Source organism: Amblyomma mixtum, chromosome 2, assembly GCF_055824585.1.
Source record: "Amblyomma mixtum isolate Tamu chromosome 2, ASM5582458v1, whole genome shotgun sequence".
NCBI lineage: Eukaryota > Metazoa > Arthropoda > Arachnida > Ixodida > Ixodidae > Amblyomma > Amblyomma mixtum.
The window spans coordinates 284,204,489-284,222,682 of NC_143013.1; the positions used below are offsets into that span (position 1 = coordinate 284,204,489).

The window sequence follows — 18,194 nt, forward strand, 5'->3', positions numbered from 1 at the left end:
TAAGAAATCGGACAATCGCTAAGTTCCACTGCCTTCGTACACGTTGACTCGAAGAAACAGAAAATAACTTGAGGAATAAAAGCGAGATTGGCAGGATACCTCGGGTCCGCTATCTTGCAGAATTTAACTTTGAGACTTCGGATATGGAATTTGACAGAAAGTAAGGGTAAAAACTAGCCTTCGATGTTGTCTGTGGTAAAAAAATGCATTACTACTGCGAGTTGGTGTGCGGGTGGTCATTATTCTTTGAAAATCGCACAATTTTTTAGGTTTATTTTTAAAATTTTAGAACACTCGTGCTCATTAGGGCTCGAGTATAACTCATAAGAGATCTAAGTGCCTACATCAGCAGCCGCGGGTGTTTTCAGTACACGTGTTAGGGGCGCTATTTAATTGCGCTCAGATGTGCAAGAAGGAAAGCTTAAATTATGATGTTACGAGTTGCATAAACCGAAGCCCATATGTACAAATAACAGCAGAGTCGTCGATTCCACATGCACTGGGCAAAATGTGAGCGAGACAAGGAGACGGCAGTAGCGGGTACGGTCATAAAAAACAGCTAAATATTTCTCCTCTTGAAATTTTTGAACCCTGCATCTTCGTTTGTATGGGCGCCAGAACCTTGGAATAGGTTTATGGTTTATGGGGTTTAACGTCCCAAAGCGACTAAGGCTATGAGAGACGCCGTAGTGGAGGGCTCCGGAAATTTCGACCACCTGGGGTTCTTTAACGTGCACTGACATCGCACAGTACACGGGCCTCTAGAATTTCTCCTCCAAAGAAATTCAGCCGCCGCGGCCGGGATCGAACCCGCGTCTTTCGGGCCAGCAGCCGAGCACCATAACCACTCAGCCACCGCGGCGGGTAGAACCTTGGAATAAGCGTCGTCAGAGGCAACACCGTTTTGCTAGCAAGACCTCATAATAAAGCAGCGCCGTGATCAGGAAACATCCGTCATGTAAGGACGTCATAAGCGCGCAGACGTCATAAGAACGCAGACGGTACCAGCGTAGTCCAGTTGTGCTCTTACCTGTCTACGGCTTCCTTTCGTCGCGCGATGTCTTGCTTAGCTTGATACTGGCCTAAGGAAAGTGAAAAGGTTGAATGAGTTTACTGCATATGATATATGCTGCGAATGCTTCGTCCGAAGAGTGAGTACACAATTTTGCCCTTAACCACCTTCGTTAGTTGCTGAGCTAAGAGTGCGCCAAGTCATTGCGAAACATCATACGCCTTATGTTTCGTTCTCGAGCAAGCTCATGTCAAATGCGTTGTTATCGGTACAATTTCGATACCTCCTCCAAATGGTTATGATGAGTTATGCTTCATCAGTAGCATGGGAAGGGTATGACGCAATAGTGTTAATGGATTTGAAGAATGCGGACTGGAATGGTATGCGGAGTTGGTCATTCCATACTTTATATTTATAGATCCCTGAGAGTCTTCACATCCGTGGTACCGCGGTTAAGTGATGCGCCACTGCTTTGCGATGGCAGGTGCTGCCACCTGTGGGACTTGTAAGACCTAGGTTGCTCTTCCCGCGCAAACTCTCGCAACGAATCATTAACTGCGACGTGCCACGGTGGGAGGTTTGCTCACAGTTCGGCGAACAGGATGGGATGATGTCAAAAGGTCATGCGACCTAGGTGGCAGTTGGGCTATCGTGGTTACAGTGGGACTTTTTTGTCGATTTTTCGTTCACGGCCAATGACTACGACGTCGACGCCGGCTTTTCTGCGACATGGGATTATTAACGTTGTCGCGTAAAAACTTGTAGCAAATCGACGACCCAGTCTCGGCACAGCACATTAGCAGAAGACATGGAAGCTCAGCACAGCATAAAACTATCTACAGCACGCATATGGACAGAGGCGCTCGTCCACGTCGCCACTCACTTTTCAGTGTGGATTGTGGGTGAGCTGCAAAAGTGTTTCTGCAGCCAACCCGTTTAACTCCCGTTATTAGCGGAGTTTAGGCTCCAGCAACATTTATCGCTTCACTGTTAAGCCCTCAAGAGAGCGACGTGAATAGACACAAAAAACGAGATAAAAAAGGTCCTCTTTATGTGCCACATAGCTGATTTGCAGGCCGCATTCTAACACTAAAGGTTTCGCATACACGTTTTCTTTTACCAATCATTTTTACACAAGGGAGGGTATACCCTCCTCTTTGCTTTCTCTCTCATTGATGTCAAAGTGGAGAGGTATATAGTGGCAAGACAAACCACTGAAGTGAAAAAGGTCGACCAGACCACGCCTGGCTTGACTATATACAGTGGTTGATTCCATGACCCAACCATAACCCAACCATCACATTGAGCGCCCGTAATCCCGAGCAATGGCTCAGAAATTTGAGGTTTCGGGGCGGGGCGTGTACTTTAAGCCATACAACCCAGTCATGACCCTGCCATGGCCCCAAGCTGGAGTTCTTGGGCCTCGTATCCTGAGCCATGATCCGGCCATATGCCCCGGAGCCACGACACGTGGTCCCGAGCAACGTTTCGGAAACTGATGATATAAACCATGTATCATTAGCCATGGAGCCAGCCGTCACAGTGCCGTCATCTTGAGCCACGACTCGTCGTTCTGAGGCTTGGCTGAACTGGAGGTACCCAGCCATGCATCCTCCTGAGCTAGTAATCATCCAAGAAGACTTCGGCTCGCAGTGTTCTTGTGTTTTGCCTCTCTTCATAGACCGTTTCCAGGGCTCAGATCGTGCTTACGAGGTCGCTGGCATGATTAGTTGCCATTGAATTGCAGGCGCACAGAAAAAAAAAAACGAAAAAAAAAATCACGTGACTCGCCGATGCTAGAGGCCTGCGCCAGCGTCGAGCAGATGGCAGAGAGCGAATCGACGCTCTCCTTTCGCGCCTTGACATCACGCGCGTTCAGCAAGCATTGCTCCCAGGCACGCTTGCGCGCTGGCGGCCCGAAGGTGTTCGCCGTGGTCAGCCTGGAGGACGATCGTATGGTACTGCCGCCAGCCTCCATCAGCGTCGTTTCACCGCTGCAGAAATCACATGCTGCACTCAGGAACGAATCCGCTGGTTCCAAATTCGCAAAAGGGGGTTTCTCATGAGATGGCTATAGAAGAACGAATCTATGCGGTCTACCGTGCTGTGTATCGCAAAAAAACATGTGCCGCTGTGGAGGCCAGAGCTTGCGTCTGTTGATAAGGACACAGATTCTGAAAGGACGGTGCGTCAATTGTTGGCGCCGAAGTGCTATCAAAAGAGGAGAGTGAAATATCTGCAAAAAGATTAACACAGGCGCACAAGACGTTAAGCAAAGGACTGCGTAATAGAAACATGGACATGGAGAACACTAGGACAGCCGCCGTCCTTGTACTCTTCACGTCCAGCGATGTACGACCGACTTGCGCACGCACGCACGCACGCACGGCCGCACGCACGCCCGATTCGCAGTTCGAATGCGTTTAACCTTCTATGTCGACTTTGACGACTCCTGCCTATTCTCACCAGTTCTGAGAGGTTACAGAAATGCTTTTATGAGGCTTAATTGTTTGCAAAGAACTTCGATCACTCGTCTTAGTTTAAGTTCAGGTGTCCCTTTCTCGCTCAACAGTACAGCCTATCGTCAGCAATGCTGTCATCAGGCGGTATGCTTCCACTGCAGGGGGTATGCTGCCTTATCATATGTGCCAGCCTTTGCCACCCTAACCTATAACGATTAAAGCCTAGAGGTAAAGCGAGGGCCACAGCGCTTGTCTACGGACTTTTTTCTGTATGCGTCTCGAGGTTTCGTGCTATGACACATGATATAGTATCCCAACGAGTTTATTGTCCAAATCTCCCCACTTGACTTCGAATCTGTCGTCTACTGGTGAGTCTTCGTTCAGCTGGAAACCACTGTTTCCCCGAGGCTGTTGTGTAAATGCTACTAGGGCTGAAAGAATATAAAGATTCTATTACAGTTTTATATTCGTCATCTGGTCATGCGTCGCTATGCCTGCGTTATCACCGGTATCCGCCAGTCGGCGCGAAAGAAAAGAAGAATTGGAACAGAATCTTTTATACCGGCGCAGGTTCACTGCCCAAAGGCGGCCAAGACAGGACCCAGACATTTTGAAGCGAAAAGCTTCACAAGGCTAGTCAACACCTGGTCTGGCGTGCGCCGTGATCAATTTTAGCCACATCTGCGCATGCGCGAGTTCACCGCGTGACGTCACTGGAGAGGCGCACGTGGTCGGCGGGGCCGCCGCCGAGCGTGGCTCCGTCGGTCGACCTTCGCCGTCCTTCGCGCGCTCTGCGCGTGTTTACCGAGTGTGCATCGGCGCGCGTTCGGCTTCCTATAGTATGACGCTCACCGAAGCTTTTCGCTGATATCCAGGCTTAACCTAAGCTAAGCCATAGTCAATTTTTTAGCACAATACCGTACAAATAGACCTGCGCAGCCTTTTTTTAGAAGCTTAGAGCCCAAGAATTTGCTTCTGGGACATCCTTTTTTGGCTCGTAGTGCATCGCCACTGTTCCAAATTCTTCGAAGTGGAGAGGAGTTCTTATCGTCCACCATTCGAAAGTTGGAGTTTCCACGGCTGCTTCAAGAGCCCCACTACACGGCTTAGAAGCAGAGCTCCTGGCCTCTCTACTTTTGACAAAGCCTGTGCTTAGAGCTCAGCTGCCTGCATGCATGCCACGTTTCGCGAGAGATTTGTATCCTGGAAGAGATGCTATATCTGACACCTGATGAAAGGATCGGGAACTAATGCCGTATCGCAATAACTGTTCACGTTGCTAACAGGATCTTCTGTTCGCTCACTTGGTGTTCCCAATGGTGAGGACGCTGGTTTGGCCGAAGTCGACCATGGAATGTCTCCTGCGCGATGGCTGCTGTCGCGTTCCCTTGCCGCTGATCGACGGCAGAGACGGACGTCTTCGCGTCTGCTTCGGTACTGGAGCTGCGGGCAGCTGCACCGATGTGCTGGCGGCAGAGAGGTCGCCTTGCTCCTGGACCGGCTGGTCGCTCTGGCTGACTCCTTCGGTACATGTGGACCAATCACTGAATAAAGGTTTTTTCCTACTAAGTCTCTCTCTTCCATCTCACACTGTTCCAACGTACGAAAAACGAAGCGTTATGCTGATTCGCCCTGTAATTTTGCAAAGAGAGGATCGTCGGATATCATTAGCGAAAAGTCAGAATTGGACGCTTAGGCGTTGTAATAAATTAAAGCAACGAAGCAGCGATTATACTGCAGTTTTTTAAAGACTGGGGTGACATATAACATGGGGATCTAACATGGTGATGTACGCATACTGGTGTCTTTCAAATCATTGCAAAGAAGAAAACACGCAACCAAAATTTTGTGTCTACATCTCCTTCAACCCTGCGCGCCATGCAATGCCAAGTGGTCGTGGTTCGCGTGCAGCCTGGATAGGAGCCTTGAATTAGGGGTGGCAAATAACTTCTTGCACCCCAATACAGAGGGCAGAGCACAGAAATGAAAATGGCGGCCAGGATCAACCGATCTGAACGGTCAGCTGACGGATGAATATCTGGTGGTTTCCTTTTGCAGGGCAAGCCTAAGCACGGTGTGCTGGCCAGAAGTAGCCAACGAATGTCGGCTATTGTTTAAAAGGAGCGTAAAGATTTTTGGTCACTAATTGTTTCGAGAGACGACTACAAAGCGGGCAGCGGAGCGAGGCAGAATGTTCTCGTTATAAACCTCTTCTCCGCCCCCCCCCCCCCCTTCCCCCCCTCTCCGCCATTAAATCATGCCATAGACAACAGACGTGTCATCCTGTGTTGCGGTCTGCCACCACATTTTGATATACAAGTTATTTTCTGTATTTTGCGAGGCATCAAAGGGTTGGAAGGAGACACACAGGTGATCTGTAATTCATGTAATTCATAACTGAAAGGAAAAGATGGAAGTGCATTCATCACTGCAGATATGCCAATCCGGCCAGAAAGTGTAAGCGCTGAGGGTCCACGTCTTTTCTCTGTTCTGTCTTCGCGCTCTTCAGTTTTGTTAACCCACGTTAAAAACATCGTCCATTAGCTCTCTTTAGATGTGTAGTTCACCGGAAGTTCTTTGTCAACAGGGCCCAATCAATCAATCAATCAATCAATCAATCAATCAATCAATCAATCAATCAATCAATCAATCAATCAATCAATCAATCAATCAATCAATCAATCAATCATGCAAATTTTAAGAACGTAAAGTCACAACCCAGGCTGGGTGCCGCTGGTAAAGCACTCACTGCGTCGCCCTGCTGGTCGTCTTGTCGCCCAAGCTGCGCAGCGAAGGCGTGGCTGCGCTGTGAAACGAAGGCGTGTTCGCGTCGCTTTGTGCAGGGCGGCATTTCGCGCGACGTCCGAGCAGCAGGGCAGCGAAGTCTTCCATGCCTTCGTGTGGGCGGCCACGAGAAAACAACTCTCCGGGCACCTTCACTCGCTTCACCACCTGAGCACCGCCGCGCCCGAAGAAGTGAACACGCCAATGCGGAGACTTCGGTGAAGAAGGAAATACAGGCTAATAGAGGGGCTTTAATACAGTCGGCACATCATCGCCCTGTCGTGGTTTCGTTGGGGGTGGGGATAGGGCTCTATTTTATGCTAACCCCTGAAGGGATCACTGCTCAGAGCCTAACATCTCCCTCGACCACCCCTCGACCAGAGCTGTCACTGACATTTCTCTGCAGCACAGGCAGAGGGGGACACTATGACAGCTGATAATTTTCTTTCCGCGAGCACGAACCACATGTATAGCACGGATTCGCAGGTGCTTGAAGAAAAGCGTACATATCCATCGTCGCACTTCGGCCTTGAGGGCCGCGTACTCGGGCGGCTGTCGCTCGACCAGGTGGTAAACCTGCGCGAGCTCCCCTCGCTGGCGGCGCTCGCGGCGGAGACCGGAGCACTGCCCTTGCGTAAAGCTCCTTGACTCTTGCGCCGTTGCTCCCGCCGCCTGGGGCGGTGTATCCGCTTCATCGCCTGGAAAGCGCATGCGCAGAGGAAAGTGCGTGCAAGCGAAGCCACGGGTTCGAAATCCACCGGGACTGTGGAATTTCTACTCATGAGCAATACAAAAGCGCTCGTCAATTGAGGTTTCGGTGCACATTAAAGAACCACATGGGGTTGAAGTAAACCTAGAATTTTTCGATAGAATGCCGCGAGTGTCACAACAGTGCATATATGGTTCAAAACTTAACATCAGCATGATTAACTGATTGAAACATGTATATTGAGCTCATATTTATGGCTTCTCTCTTGGGTTTGCCCATCAGACGGGGCTTACCCAGTCCAGTGTATCAGGATCAATACGTGTGACAGCATTCTAATATGGGCCCATATGTGACGCTTCAAAGTTGTGCGATTACAAAGTTCGCTGGTAAATGACCATGCCTTCAAAGTCGAGTACCTTGGACAGTCGTTCGAATAGTTTGTCGCTGTCCTGGAAGCTGACCGCAGTCAAGGTATCCACAGACTTCCGAGTAACCCTCGTGTCGGAACTCGGCGTCTGCAAGAATGGGGATCGAAATGAAGCCGTGGGTCCCAAGTTAACCAGTTCTGAGACAGTAAACAGTCACTTCATTTTTATACTTTGTTACACGGAGCTCTTGTGTGAGTGCCGAACAAAAAGACGCTGACCGAGAGAGGGAGAGAACACTGAGGTTCTTACTTATTTTGGGATCAAGTGACAACAACTTCTAAGCCACGCTCCTCCTAGCTGCAACTCGCACGACGCACCTGGTCTCTCACTCGCGCACGGAGCACGCGATCCAGCTGTTCGGCGTGCAGGAATTCGAGGACGCGGTCGGTGATCCACATGAGCGGTAAAGCCAGGGCCACGCTGGATGCCACCATGGCGCCCAGGAAGGCGGCCGAGCAGACGAGCGCGAACAGGGTGCGCCTCCGGAGGCCGAATCGGGCGCACAGGGTCAGGCTTAGTCGGGGCACCAGGTCGGTGTCTCGCTCCACGGCGGACAACAGCAGCAGCGTCAGCGCCAGGCTCAGCACGCTCTCCTGCGTGGGGTGCGTCCACAAAGGACAGCATCCAAGACACCACGAACGCATCGCTGTGAGATCTTTGAGTCCATAGGCTCTGTTCAGATTACATCTACGAGCGACACTGCTCAGGACGCTGCGAACGGTGCGTTACGAGGGCTTCTTTGCGCAATATTGCGCTGTCCAGGTTGCATCCACGAGTTACCATGACCAGACTCGTAGGCAAGGTGGACTCATGGGGGCGTAAAGATTCACCGTGTTTGAGGTGTCCGTGGTCCTAATCTCTGTGAGTGTCTTCATTCGTGGATCGAAGGCCACTTTATTCACAAACTGCAAGTGCCAGCTCTCCTTTTTGATCGCCCTGTTCTATCCTTGATCCATACCACGCAGGAAGTGAAGGGATCCTATCACGCGGCAGGCTAATGCTCAAGAGTGATAGGCATGCGGTACCAGATTGGTTCTTACTGTCGCGGTAAACAAAGGTGCAGCGACGGTATGCTTCCAGTGCACTTAAGACTACCATTTACTAAGACCTGTTTTTGCGTTCATACTTTGTGCCTAATATCAAAAGGGGCGACAGCAGTCACTGATTCTCGAATCCTAGGATGAATATAACCTATATATGTATATAGACTCAATATTAACAATATCAACAGCAAGCTGTAATCCAAACCTAACGACAGCAGCCACTTTATCCGCTCCTGAATACGGACAATCCGAAAGTCCGGTGGCAGAGTTGTACCTACCGAAAGATACTCGGGTGCGACGTTCCGGCCAGCCATGACACCAAGCAGGGGGCCGTCCACCAGGGGAAGTATTCCGGTGAGCGGCTTGGGTGCCGCGTTGCACGCCCACATGAGCAGCTGAAGAAGCACGCAGTACACGCACCGGCTGGTCTGCGGACGGGAAAGCGCAATCTGGCTACTGTACTTGTGTTTGAAATCAGAATATACAGGGTGTTTCACCTAAGTCTGTACACAATTTTTAAAAATGGGCCTTTTGAGTTAGAAGAGCGCTTTTTTTTCGGCATAGCATCGTCAGCGGTGTAGTATAACAGAATGGTCAAATGTTTTAGGGGAATCCCCCAAGGGGAATCCCCCCGGGACCAGGACGAATTTTTCTTTAACTGCGAAGTTTCAGAGAAAGCTGTACAGCTTTCCTTTGTAGCCGTATGGCTGCGCTTGGGTGGATGTCAATGAGTAATTACTCCCTTAGTACAACAGAGTGCAACTAAGATGTGCTGACGAGGGGGCTCGTTAACTAATATTGAACATTCAGCTCTTTAACCATTACTGTCAAGCTCTTTAATTACTGGTGGCGCGTAGTTCACCGTAACTAATATCCATATCAGTTTTTATAACCTGGAAAACGTGGTTACCCTCGGCACTGCAGCCCAACAAATATGGGCTATTTCGGCGAGTTGCGTGCTCTGGAGAGTATGCTTTGCCTGCAAGCTTTTGGAAAGCGCATGCATTTTCGCGTTGGGTCACAATTTGTTGGGGCCACAGCGAAGAAGGTAGGCGCGATTTCGAAATTCCATAAACTGGTATGAATATTACATACGTTGGGCTACACGCCTCTCATTAATTAAGAAGCTTAAAAGTAATAGTTAAATAGTTAACTAAAGAATATTAGTTAACTTTCCTGCTAGTTAGCACGTCTTAGCTGTATTCTAATGTATAACACTGCAGATGATACTATGCCGAAGGAAGTGCTCTTCTAACTCAAAAAGCGCATTTTTAAAAATTGTATAACGTCTTTGTTGAAACACTCTGTGTCTGAAAGGGTAATTGTAGTTGGCAGCCATGTTGAAAAAGAGCACAAGAAATGACGAAAACGCCTTCGACTGAGAGCAGAACTACGAGCTGCGTCCGTCGGGTAGAGGCCCATCCACACGACCAACGAAATTGCGAATTCCGCCCGTCATGTGGATATATCCTGCTGATTGAGGTACGACGGTGGCGCCCCCTGATCTCGATGAGACTTAACGCTGTGCACCAGATAGGGCAGAAGTGACTGTACTGAAACGAAGTTATGATGTATGTTTGTGAATGTTTGTGCATGTGAGGCTTAACGTCCCTGAGCTGCACGGGGGCTAAGAGTAAGAGGTAGTTTTTACTCCGCCACCTGCAGTTTCTTAATGTGCACCGACAACGCATAGCACGCGAACGATTTTGCATTTCTCCGCCATAGAAATGTGGCCATTGTATATGATTTACTTTTTTCGAGTAATGAGCAAAGTAATGAATCACTTCATTTTTTTTATGGGGGGGGGGGAGCAGTTTAGGAATGCAGTGAATCAGATTTCTGCACTAACTTCAAGAGAAGATCACCCATTAATTCCTTGCGCACTTTTGGGTGATGCCCACAACAGTAAACTGTGCAACGTTTTCGAAGTGCGAAAAAAGTTCCAGCGCGAAAGGCGAAACGTTTCAGGAACCTTCGCTCAGGCACGATTGCTTGTGAGCTGTACAGGAACCCCTGCACGCTTACCTATATAATAAATAAAATACATTGAGCTGTTTGCTGCAGATATATGAGTAACTTCAGCGTTAGTCTGCAATTTTTCAAGCGTGACTTCATTGACTGATTAATTCGTAAGTGTATACGTAATCTAAGTTAACAGAGACTTCAGATGAGGTAACAAGCATAGGGAACCTATTGGCATAGGGGTGGCTGTGGATGTCGTAGTGCAGGGGCAGTCGGAAACCACTGAGAGCAGCGTTTGGGCTGGAGTAGGCTTAAGTCGGTGAAATTTACGATGTATTTCAAGCACACAAAATCAGGCTGTAATATCCTATTTAATTACCGTTCGAGAGTTATTCTGCCATGCATACTGTGCGCCTTTTTTTCACATTTCAATTAATTCACCATATCTATATCACCTAGCCCTTTTTAAGTGACGTTTAGCCTCGATCCTTTGTTACTACATACATTTAGCTCATTCTCCAAGTTCTTGAGACAGAGCTGGTCGATTTTACGAACGTCGAATGGACGATACGGTTAGTCGTAACTTCTAACACTAACGTCATGGAAATGCGACCGTTACGTTTTTCTTGCTGTTATTGGCATTCGGCCGCCCGAGCTCAGAACACGGACCGGTTTCGAGAGAAGCTGAATCCAGGACCCGTCACATGAGCTTTGTTAGCGGCAACCTGATCTGGCGTGCAGCATACCCTGGAGCCTTCCATCAAGATGGGAGACAGGTAGAGCGGCAGCAGGCATCCCGCGTTCCGAAAGCCCCCGGAGCGTCTTGGGCTCGTGGGAGGCCTCCTCGCCTTGGATGCGTCGCCGCTGCTACGGCTACCGCTTGAGCCTGGGTTAGATTGAGGCCATTGGACGAATACACAGACACACGCATGCCGAAAAAAAAAGAGACAGTTTCAGGCTTCAGGCCGTCGATTGTGGTTAGGCTGTCGATTGTGGTTAGGCTGTCGATTGTGGTTAGGCCTAAGCGAAGCTTAATTCATGGCCTTTAAGCACCGTTGCTCTGAACTGCCGGTGACACTTCGTGACGGAATCTGTTGAAGCGTGTAAATCATGTCACTGTCGTAAAAACTGCGATGACAATTTGGCAACTAAAGTGTTCAGAGGCGAAAGCCGAGGACACTGTGCCGTGACGACTTCCGGTGGATGTGACGTCACACCGTTCCCGTGACTATATCGACGTCCACGCTATTTCGACCCAATTTCGACATTTTTGCCTATAATTAATTAACTAATTAGTATACAGTCACCAAACTTGGCGTCTAGGTTAATTTTTCTTCCTCTATCTGAAGCAACCATTGGTTTTCTGTCTTTTTAGTTTCCGAGTTAAACGCGTGTGAAACGCCTTATTAACGGACGACAGTATGAGCCATTAAAGGCTTTCGCTTTAAAATGTAATCACCAAAACCTTCCCCATGCACGTGTTGTTCCATAAGAGTGTTATCACAACGGGCGGACTGGAGGACGTAAGAAATGTGCCCTGCGTGGTTATGGAATCAAGGAGTGCTCGGCCGAAACGGTCTTGGACCGGCCTCCTCACTAGGGATATAAGTCAAAGTCCCAGAAATAATGCCCTACAAGCCTTCCTCTTCCTGTTTAGTGAGATTGTGCGCACATCGTTCTGAGTTAGTGAGCTCGCCGCTACGCGGTGAGAAGTAATAGTTGGTCCCGATCGTCCCAAGCAACTTCCCCAAAGGTCACGTGATTCTTTGCCCAGTGTCTTTGGGGTACTTGTGGCTGAACAAAGTAACGCCGTAGGAAAACAACAAAAACGACATCGAAGAGCCTAAAACGAAGTTTATTACTGAGACTGCGCTGACAACACCAGAAGCAGTCCAAACCATACTGGCCTGTGGAGTTACCTGTGGTGAGTCTGATGCTATTTAATATTACATGGTGCAAGTTGAAAGTCTCCCCTTGATTCCTATTTAACGCAGGCATATTCTTGTTCACATTTTTTTTTAAAGTAGTAGAGGATTGCACCAAATCTAAAGAGCACAATTGATGCATCTACTTGTGAGAATGGTGGCTACAGCCTGACCTGCCATTGACTTCGCGACTGTAATTTGTGCACACCTATAGCTTAAAGCTGTTGTAGGTGCAGCATTTTCAACCACTAGCAATTGTAGATGAAGAGGAGTCACCTTGCTGTTTCGTTATTCGCTCACGCGTTCTGAGCGAGCGCGGCTCACTCCAGGCCAGTATTAAGGGAAGCACATTTGCTTACAGAACAGCCCGTACATTTTGTTAAGAAAGAAAGTACTGTGCTCTGAATGAATGCCTCTCTGTTCCACTTGTGTCTCGAAAAGAAAGATTGCTGTCTGAGAAGAAAGAGACTTTCTCCACGACCGCTCAAGAGTTGCGAACCAGGTTTACGCGAGGTTTCGCTTGAGATCATGCTGCACCTAATGTTTCAGTAATTACACGGTCAGAGGGATGGAGGGGTTAGGAAGGAGCAAGGAGAGTTTGAATTTACAGTTGGGAACAAATAAAATATGGGCACCTACCGCTGTCTGGCAGCTGTTTCATGGCTCAATCTTCTTCTTCTGGGGTCACGTCTACGACACGAGGGCAGCTGCCTCGTGCCTTCTTCTTTTGCAGGCTAGCCATCTTATTTAGAAACTACGTTCAGTTTTGGCAGTGAAATTTCCGGCCCTGGTTTTGGCCAATAAAAATTTAGGTATCGAAAGCAGTGAACTCATCATTGTAACTGACGCCGTTTCATGTATAGTACTTAACTTTACTAAGCCTCTTTCTGTGTCTTTTCTACCCCCCCCCCCCCCTCCCCCCCCCCCCCCTCCTTCCGCTTGTGCCATGACTCGTCAGAACAGGTTATGTTGCTCTCTGGTAATTCTGGGATTCCCAGAAATAAAAGCCGCATGCATTCTGGCGTCGTCGGCCTTGAAGATATAGGCTTCGAATTTTTTTTCTGTTCCATCACTGATGATGTTTGACTGCTTTAGGCGCTTTATGGCTAAATCCTGAGCAAGTCATAGTTATTGTCATAGTCGTTGCTCCTATCTGACAATTTTCAGTATTTGTATTTTTAGTGAAATGAGGGCAAATGCATGTTTTTTTCCGGTAATGTGAGGTGACAGTGACAAGTTTTCGCTGCAGGATAGTTCCTAGTGGCCGCCGCGGTGGCTCAGCGGTTATGGTGCTCGGCTGCTGACCCAAAAGACGCGGGTTCGATCCCGGCCGCGGCGGCTAGAATTTCTTTGGAGGAGAAATTCTAGAGGCCCGTGTACTGTGCGATGTCAGCGCACGTTAAAGAACCCCAGGTGGTCGAAATTTCCGGAGCCCTCCACTACGGCGTCTCTCATAGCCTTAGTCACTTTGGGGCGTTAAACCCCATAAACCAAACCAAACCAAACCAGTTCCTAGTGGTCACAACACCGTGAACAACAGGCGAGCAGATTGACTTAACGATCGAACACTTTATTGAGCTTACTTGCGCCCACAAATACTCGATTAACTCGGCGGCGGCGATAATCCACGCATGCTCGGCGGTCGTCCAAGAACAGACTGATGGTCGCACTCGGCAGCGCTCTGTTTAAAGCTGACGAAGAACGTCCGCGAGAAGGCGCAGAAAGTGCTTAGGACAATCTCAAAAACTTCAGCGTTACACGTCGGGCGTCACAAACAAACTGATAAGGCAGCGTACAGGCAGCTGTGAGCGCCAAGAAACAAGAATTGCAAAGCCTCGCGCCAATATTATATGCTGCTTATTTCAGCACTCTAGATTACTGGGCGCGTCATTTGGCTGTTTATATGGAGCCCAGTCAAGTCTACAGTTTTATTCAAATGTGTTTTGCAAAGACCATGCTCTATTTCGATACAGAAGAGGACAATATTTGTTCCCTTATTTATTTATGTTGCAGTTTTCCCCCGCTCAAAACATATTCAATGTCAGATTCCAGGTTCGAACTCATTTTTTTTTTCTGGTACCCGTACTCGATTCGTACCAGAAAATTTCAAATATCTGGAACGCGGCTACTTATTACCCTTACGACGCGCACTCTGTGACCTGGGCAGCAAGCACGCTCATGTGTCTAACTGTGATGTGAAAAGAAGGCATTCTGCACAACGAGAGATGCACGCCTGATTCACAACATCCTGTCGCGAATCCCGGTGACGGCGGCCTCGTTTCTATGGAGGCGAAACGCATTAGGCACCCGTGTGTTGCGCGCGCGCGAGAGAGAGATAACTTTTATTTTCCAGCTCAAGACCGAGCCTTCTTAGCTGCCCGTTTGGTGGGCGCTATTGTTGTTGTTGTTGCTGTCCTCTAGAAAATGGCGCATACCCACTGCGGGGGATTGGCCAAGACACAGGCGGCAACTGATAGGTGTACAAAATGTTAAACAAGAAAATAATTGTGGGGAAAAATAAAATAATCATGATAATAATAGCAATTAGGAAATAAATGAAAGGATCTCAAATGTGTAATTGAAATAGGTTAAACAAATGCTGTGAGATCGGTGACTGAAATAGAGAACGGGGCTAAATATTCCACGTTTCAGAAAGCTTTCATTCCAGAGAAATATTGATCATGAGAAAGAGCAGAGCTTAAGACGGCAGCCGTTTAGTGTCTGTAAGGAAGTTTTGCATGGCGGAGAGCACATTCCAGTTGCTGTGCCCAAGGGAGGAAGCCCCAAGAGACAGAGCAACCCCAGCTGACAGACTTAGACCAAGCTGTCGTAACGGAAGCTCCAGCAGGCGGCTCCGTAAAGAGGAGAAACGGCGGCAGGTCAACAAGAAATGATCTATAGTTTCGGGTTCTCCGCAGAACGGGCACAATGGGGAGACCGCCAGACCAGATCTATAAAGGTAGAAGTTTAAAAGAGGCACGCGACAACGTAGACGAGTGAAGGAAACCTCAAGCTTGCGTGATCGCCATCCTTTACTGCACCACGGGTAAAGGAGATGCCGGAATTCGGGAGAGGAGGTCAGAGCTGATGCTGCGAATCCTTTCAAGAGCAGATACCTGCGAAACCTGGCCGCGGTAATATATGCGCTGGGTGGAAGCACAGATACGACTGGGCCTTGAAGAGATGCCTTCGCCAGGGTATCAGCAACCTCATTCAAATGGATTCCTCTGTGCCCAGGCACCCAGACCAACCGTAATGAACACACGTGGGGTGGAACCAAGCATTTGAATAACCGAAGTGCCTGAGATGTTGTAGGCGCGGTGAGAGAGGAACACAACGATAATGAATCTGTCATAATTATGACAGAAGACAAGGAGCTGTTTAATTTGCGCAACGCTAAGACTACTGCTAGAAATTCGGCCAAATAAATAGGGGTGTAATCGGGAAGGCGGAGTGAGAATGACCAGTCAATGGAGATGGAGAAAATGCCAACTCCGGCCTTTTCTTCACACTGTGAGGCGTCTGTCGCTATGAGCACATGAGATTTAAAGCACAGCAGGTAATCCTGCAAAAAACCGCTGAGCAAATGAAAAGGCATTAACTTTGCATGTTTTGGAAAGATGTCATCGAAGAAAATCTGAATAGATGAGTTGGCGCATACCGGACGGATGTCCGAAATGCGGACGTTTAAGGAGTCCAGGAGGGATTGCACCAAACATATCTGAGGGGTACGGAAACGAGACCAGGTTTCGTTGAAAAATAGCCTAGGCTGACGAAGGAAGATCAAATTGGAGGTATGGAGCGAAGAATCGCACATTCTTACGAACGTTTTCACCGTTAAGAGCCGAAATCTAGAAGTCAATGATGGAGTACGCGCTTCCAGGTACAAAACGGAATTCGCCACAAATTTTGGAAGGCCCAAACAAAGGCGCAACGCCTCCCGCTCCAAGAGAATCAAGGGACGAAGTTTATACGCTGGTGCACCAGAGAATAAAACACAGCCGAACTCTAAGACTGGACGGACGTACATTCTATAAATCATAAGAAGTGAGTGCCTTCTCATGCCAGAACGAACACTGCTCAGCCTGCGCAGCATACCGACTGCTCGGACTCCTTTCACAGTGATCTGCTCGATATGGGCCGCCCAGGAAAGAGAAGGATCATAAATTACTCCAAGGTATTTGACACTTTGCACTTGAGGAATTACATGGTTCCGGTAAACAATAGAGATATTAACTGGACGAGAGAGCGGAAAAACCAATAAAGCACATTTATTGACATTAAGGGACAGATTAATGTCTCCTAACCACTGGTCTAGGACATTGAGGTAGGACTGTAAGGACTGGTACAAAGAGGAAATGTCGTTCTCTGAAGCAAAAAAGGCGATGTCATCAGCATACACATAGGTGGCCATCTGAGGACTGCAGGGAATACTGCTGAGTAAGATGTTAAAAAGTACAGGGGAGAGGACCGCCCCTTGGGGCACTCCTCTCGATTGTCGAAATTTACTTGATGAAACACCGTTCTGAAAGCAGTAAAATTCCCTGTCAGCAAGGAATTCAGCAACCCAAGCCACAAAGTATCTCGGAAGTCCTACTGCCTGCAGTCTTTGCAAGAGCGTCCTGTGCTCAACGCTGTCATAGGCTTTAGATACATCTAAAGTAACAAGCGCTGCGTATTGATTTCGGCGCCGAGCTAACTGTATGCGGCTCTCCAGATCGGTATGGGCACACCATATAGAGCATCCTGGTCTGAAACCAATCTGGCAAGGGTTCAACAACCCAGCCTCTGAAATAACAGACATTATTCTACCATGCAACACCCTCTCAATTAGCTTAACGAGATTCGAAGTTAAAGAAATTGGCCTTATATTGTCTAACACATAACCATCTCCCTGCTTTTTAAGCAACGGGATAATCTTTGCTAAACGCCACTCATTTGGAATCCATGGCCCCTTAAGAGAGTAATTTATAAGCGCCAGTAAGTCGGTGGGAGATTCCTCGAACAATATTTTAATCATAGCAGAAGTCACACCATCAGGGCCAGGGGCCGCGGGTGGAAGGCGGGATAGAGTGTTCGAGAGCTCAGTGAGGGTGACCTCCTCGAAATCGTCCAAAGTGGCAAGAAATCTCTGAGGAGAAGGAAGAAGAGCCGTAAACCGGCGCTCAAGACCTCTGCCTATCTCTTCCAGGGACTGTGCAAGTTCAGCCGGTGACTGAACTAGGGAGACAGCGTTCATGGTGGACGAGATTAGTTTCCTGGATTTTAGGTAATTGAATAGAGCACGCCTATTACCAGATTTTGAAAGGAATTCGTAGCGTTCAGTATCGTGCAACTCCTTTGCACGAGATACGGTGCGCTTAAACGTAGCTGCAACGAACTTATAATCGATCCAGTTTTTGGGACACTGATTATGGAGAAGTTTCTTCCAAGCAGCCTTTCGGCGCCTATAATCGCGAGCGCACTCTGCGTTCCACCAAAGGCACGGCGATGTTCCCTTATGTGCCTGAACCAAGAACTCCGATTTTTTACGAGCTCCATCCAAAATTGAACAAATGCGGATGGCATTATCTCCACTGTTGGAATGAGATAATTCCTGAAGGTCTGCTTTGAGGGCATTTTTAAAACTGTCGTAATTTATGAATGTGCGCCGTGTGCTGTTAGGAGAGGTCAAGTGGCACATAACTTGGAAGCTGATCGGAAGGTGATCACTATTGGAGGCACAGTCAACTGGCGCCCAAGAGGACACAGTTATTCCGGGGGAAGAAAATGACAAGTCTAACGCTGAGCGAGCCTGACCACGGACAAATGTGGGGAGACCCGAATTTAAACATATGAGGTTATTCACACAAGCCCAGTCCCATAAGAG

The 18,194-nt window shown here is 48.4% G+C and overlaps 1 protein-coding gene across 3 annotated transcripts in view; it reads right to left on the reverse strand.

The window, feature by feature from the left end:
• The window catches only part of LOC149364301 (uncharacterized), a 91,739-nt gene that overhangs the window by 66,515 nt on the left and 7,030 nt on the right, over nucleotides 1-18,194 (reverse strand). For all 3 annotated transcript variants that reach the window (XR_016289172.1, XR_016289171.1, XM_089574261.1), the window contains exons 3-10: nucleotides 8,717-8,866; nucleotides 7,713-7,988; nucleotides 7,384-7,482; nucleotides 6,765-6,956; nucleotides 6,224-6,426; nucleotides 4,779-5,018; nucleotides 2,804-3,006; nucleotides 1,031-1,082 (exon numbers count right to left, since the gene is read on the reverse strand). Coding sequence is in view for 1 of the 3 variants with exons in the window: in XM_089574261.1 (XP_089430387.1) it covers nucleotides 1,031-1,082; nucleotides 2,804-3,006; nucleotides 4,779-5,018; nucleotides 6,224-6,426; nucleotides 6,765-6,956; nucleotides 7,384-7,482; nucleotides 7,713-7,988; nucleotides 8,717-8,866 (1,415 nt within the window). In the remaining 2 variants the exon portion in view is untranslated. The remainder of the gene's footprint in view (nucleotides 1-1,030; nucleotides 1,083-2,803; nucleotides 3,007-4,778; nucleotides 5,019-6,223; nucleotides 6,427-6,764; nucleotides 6,957-7,383; nucleotides 7,483-7,712; nucleotides 7,989-8,716; nucleotides 8,867-18,194) is intronic.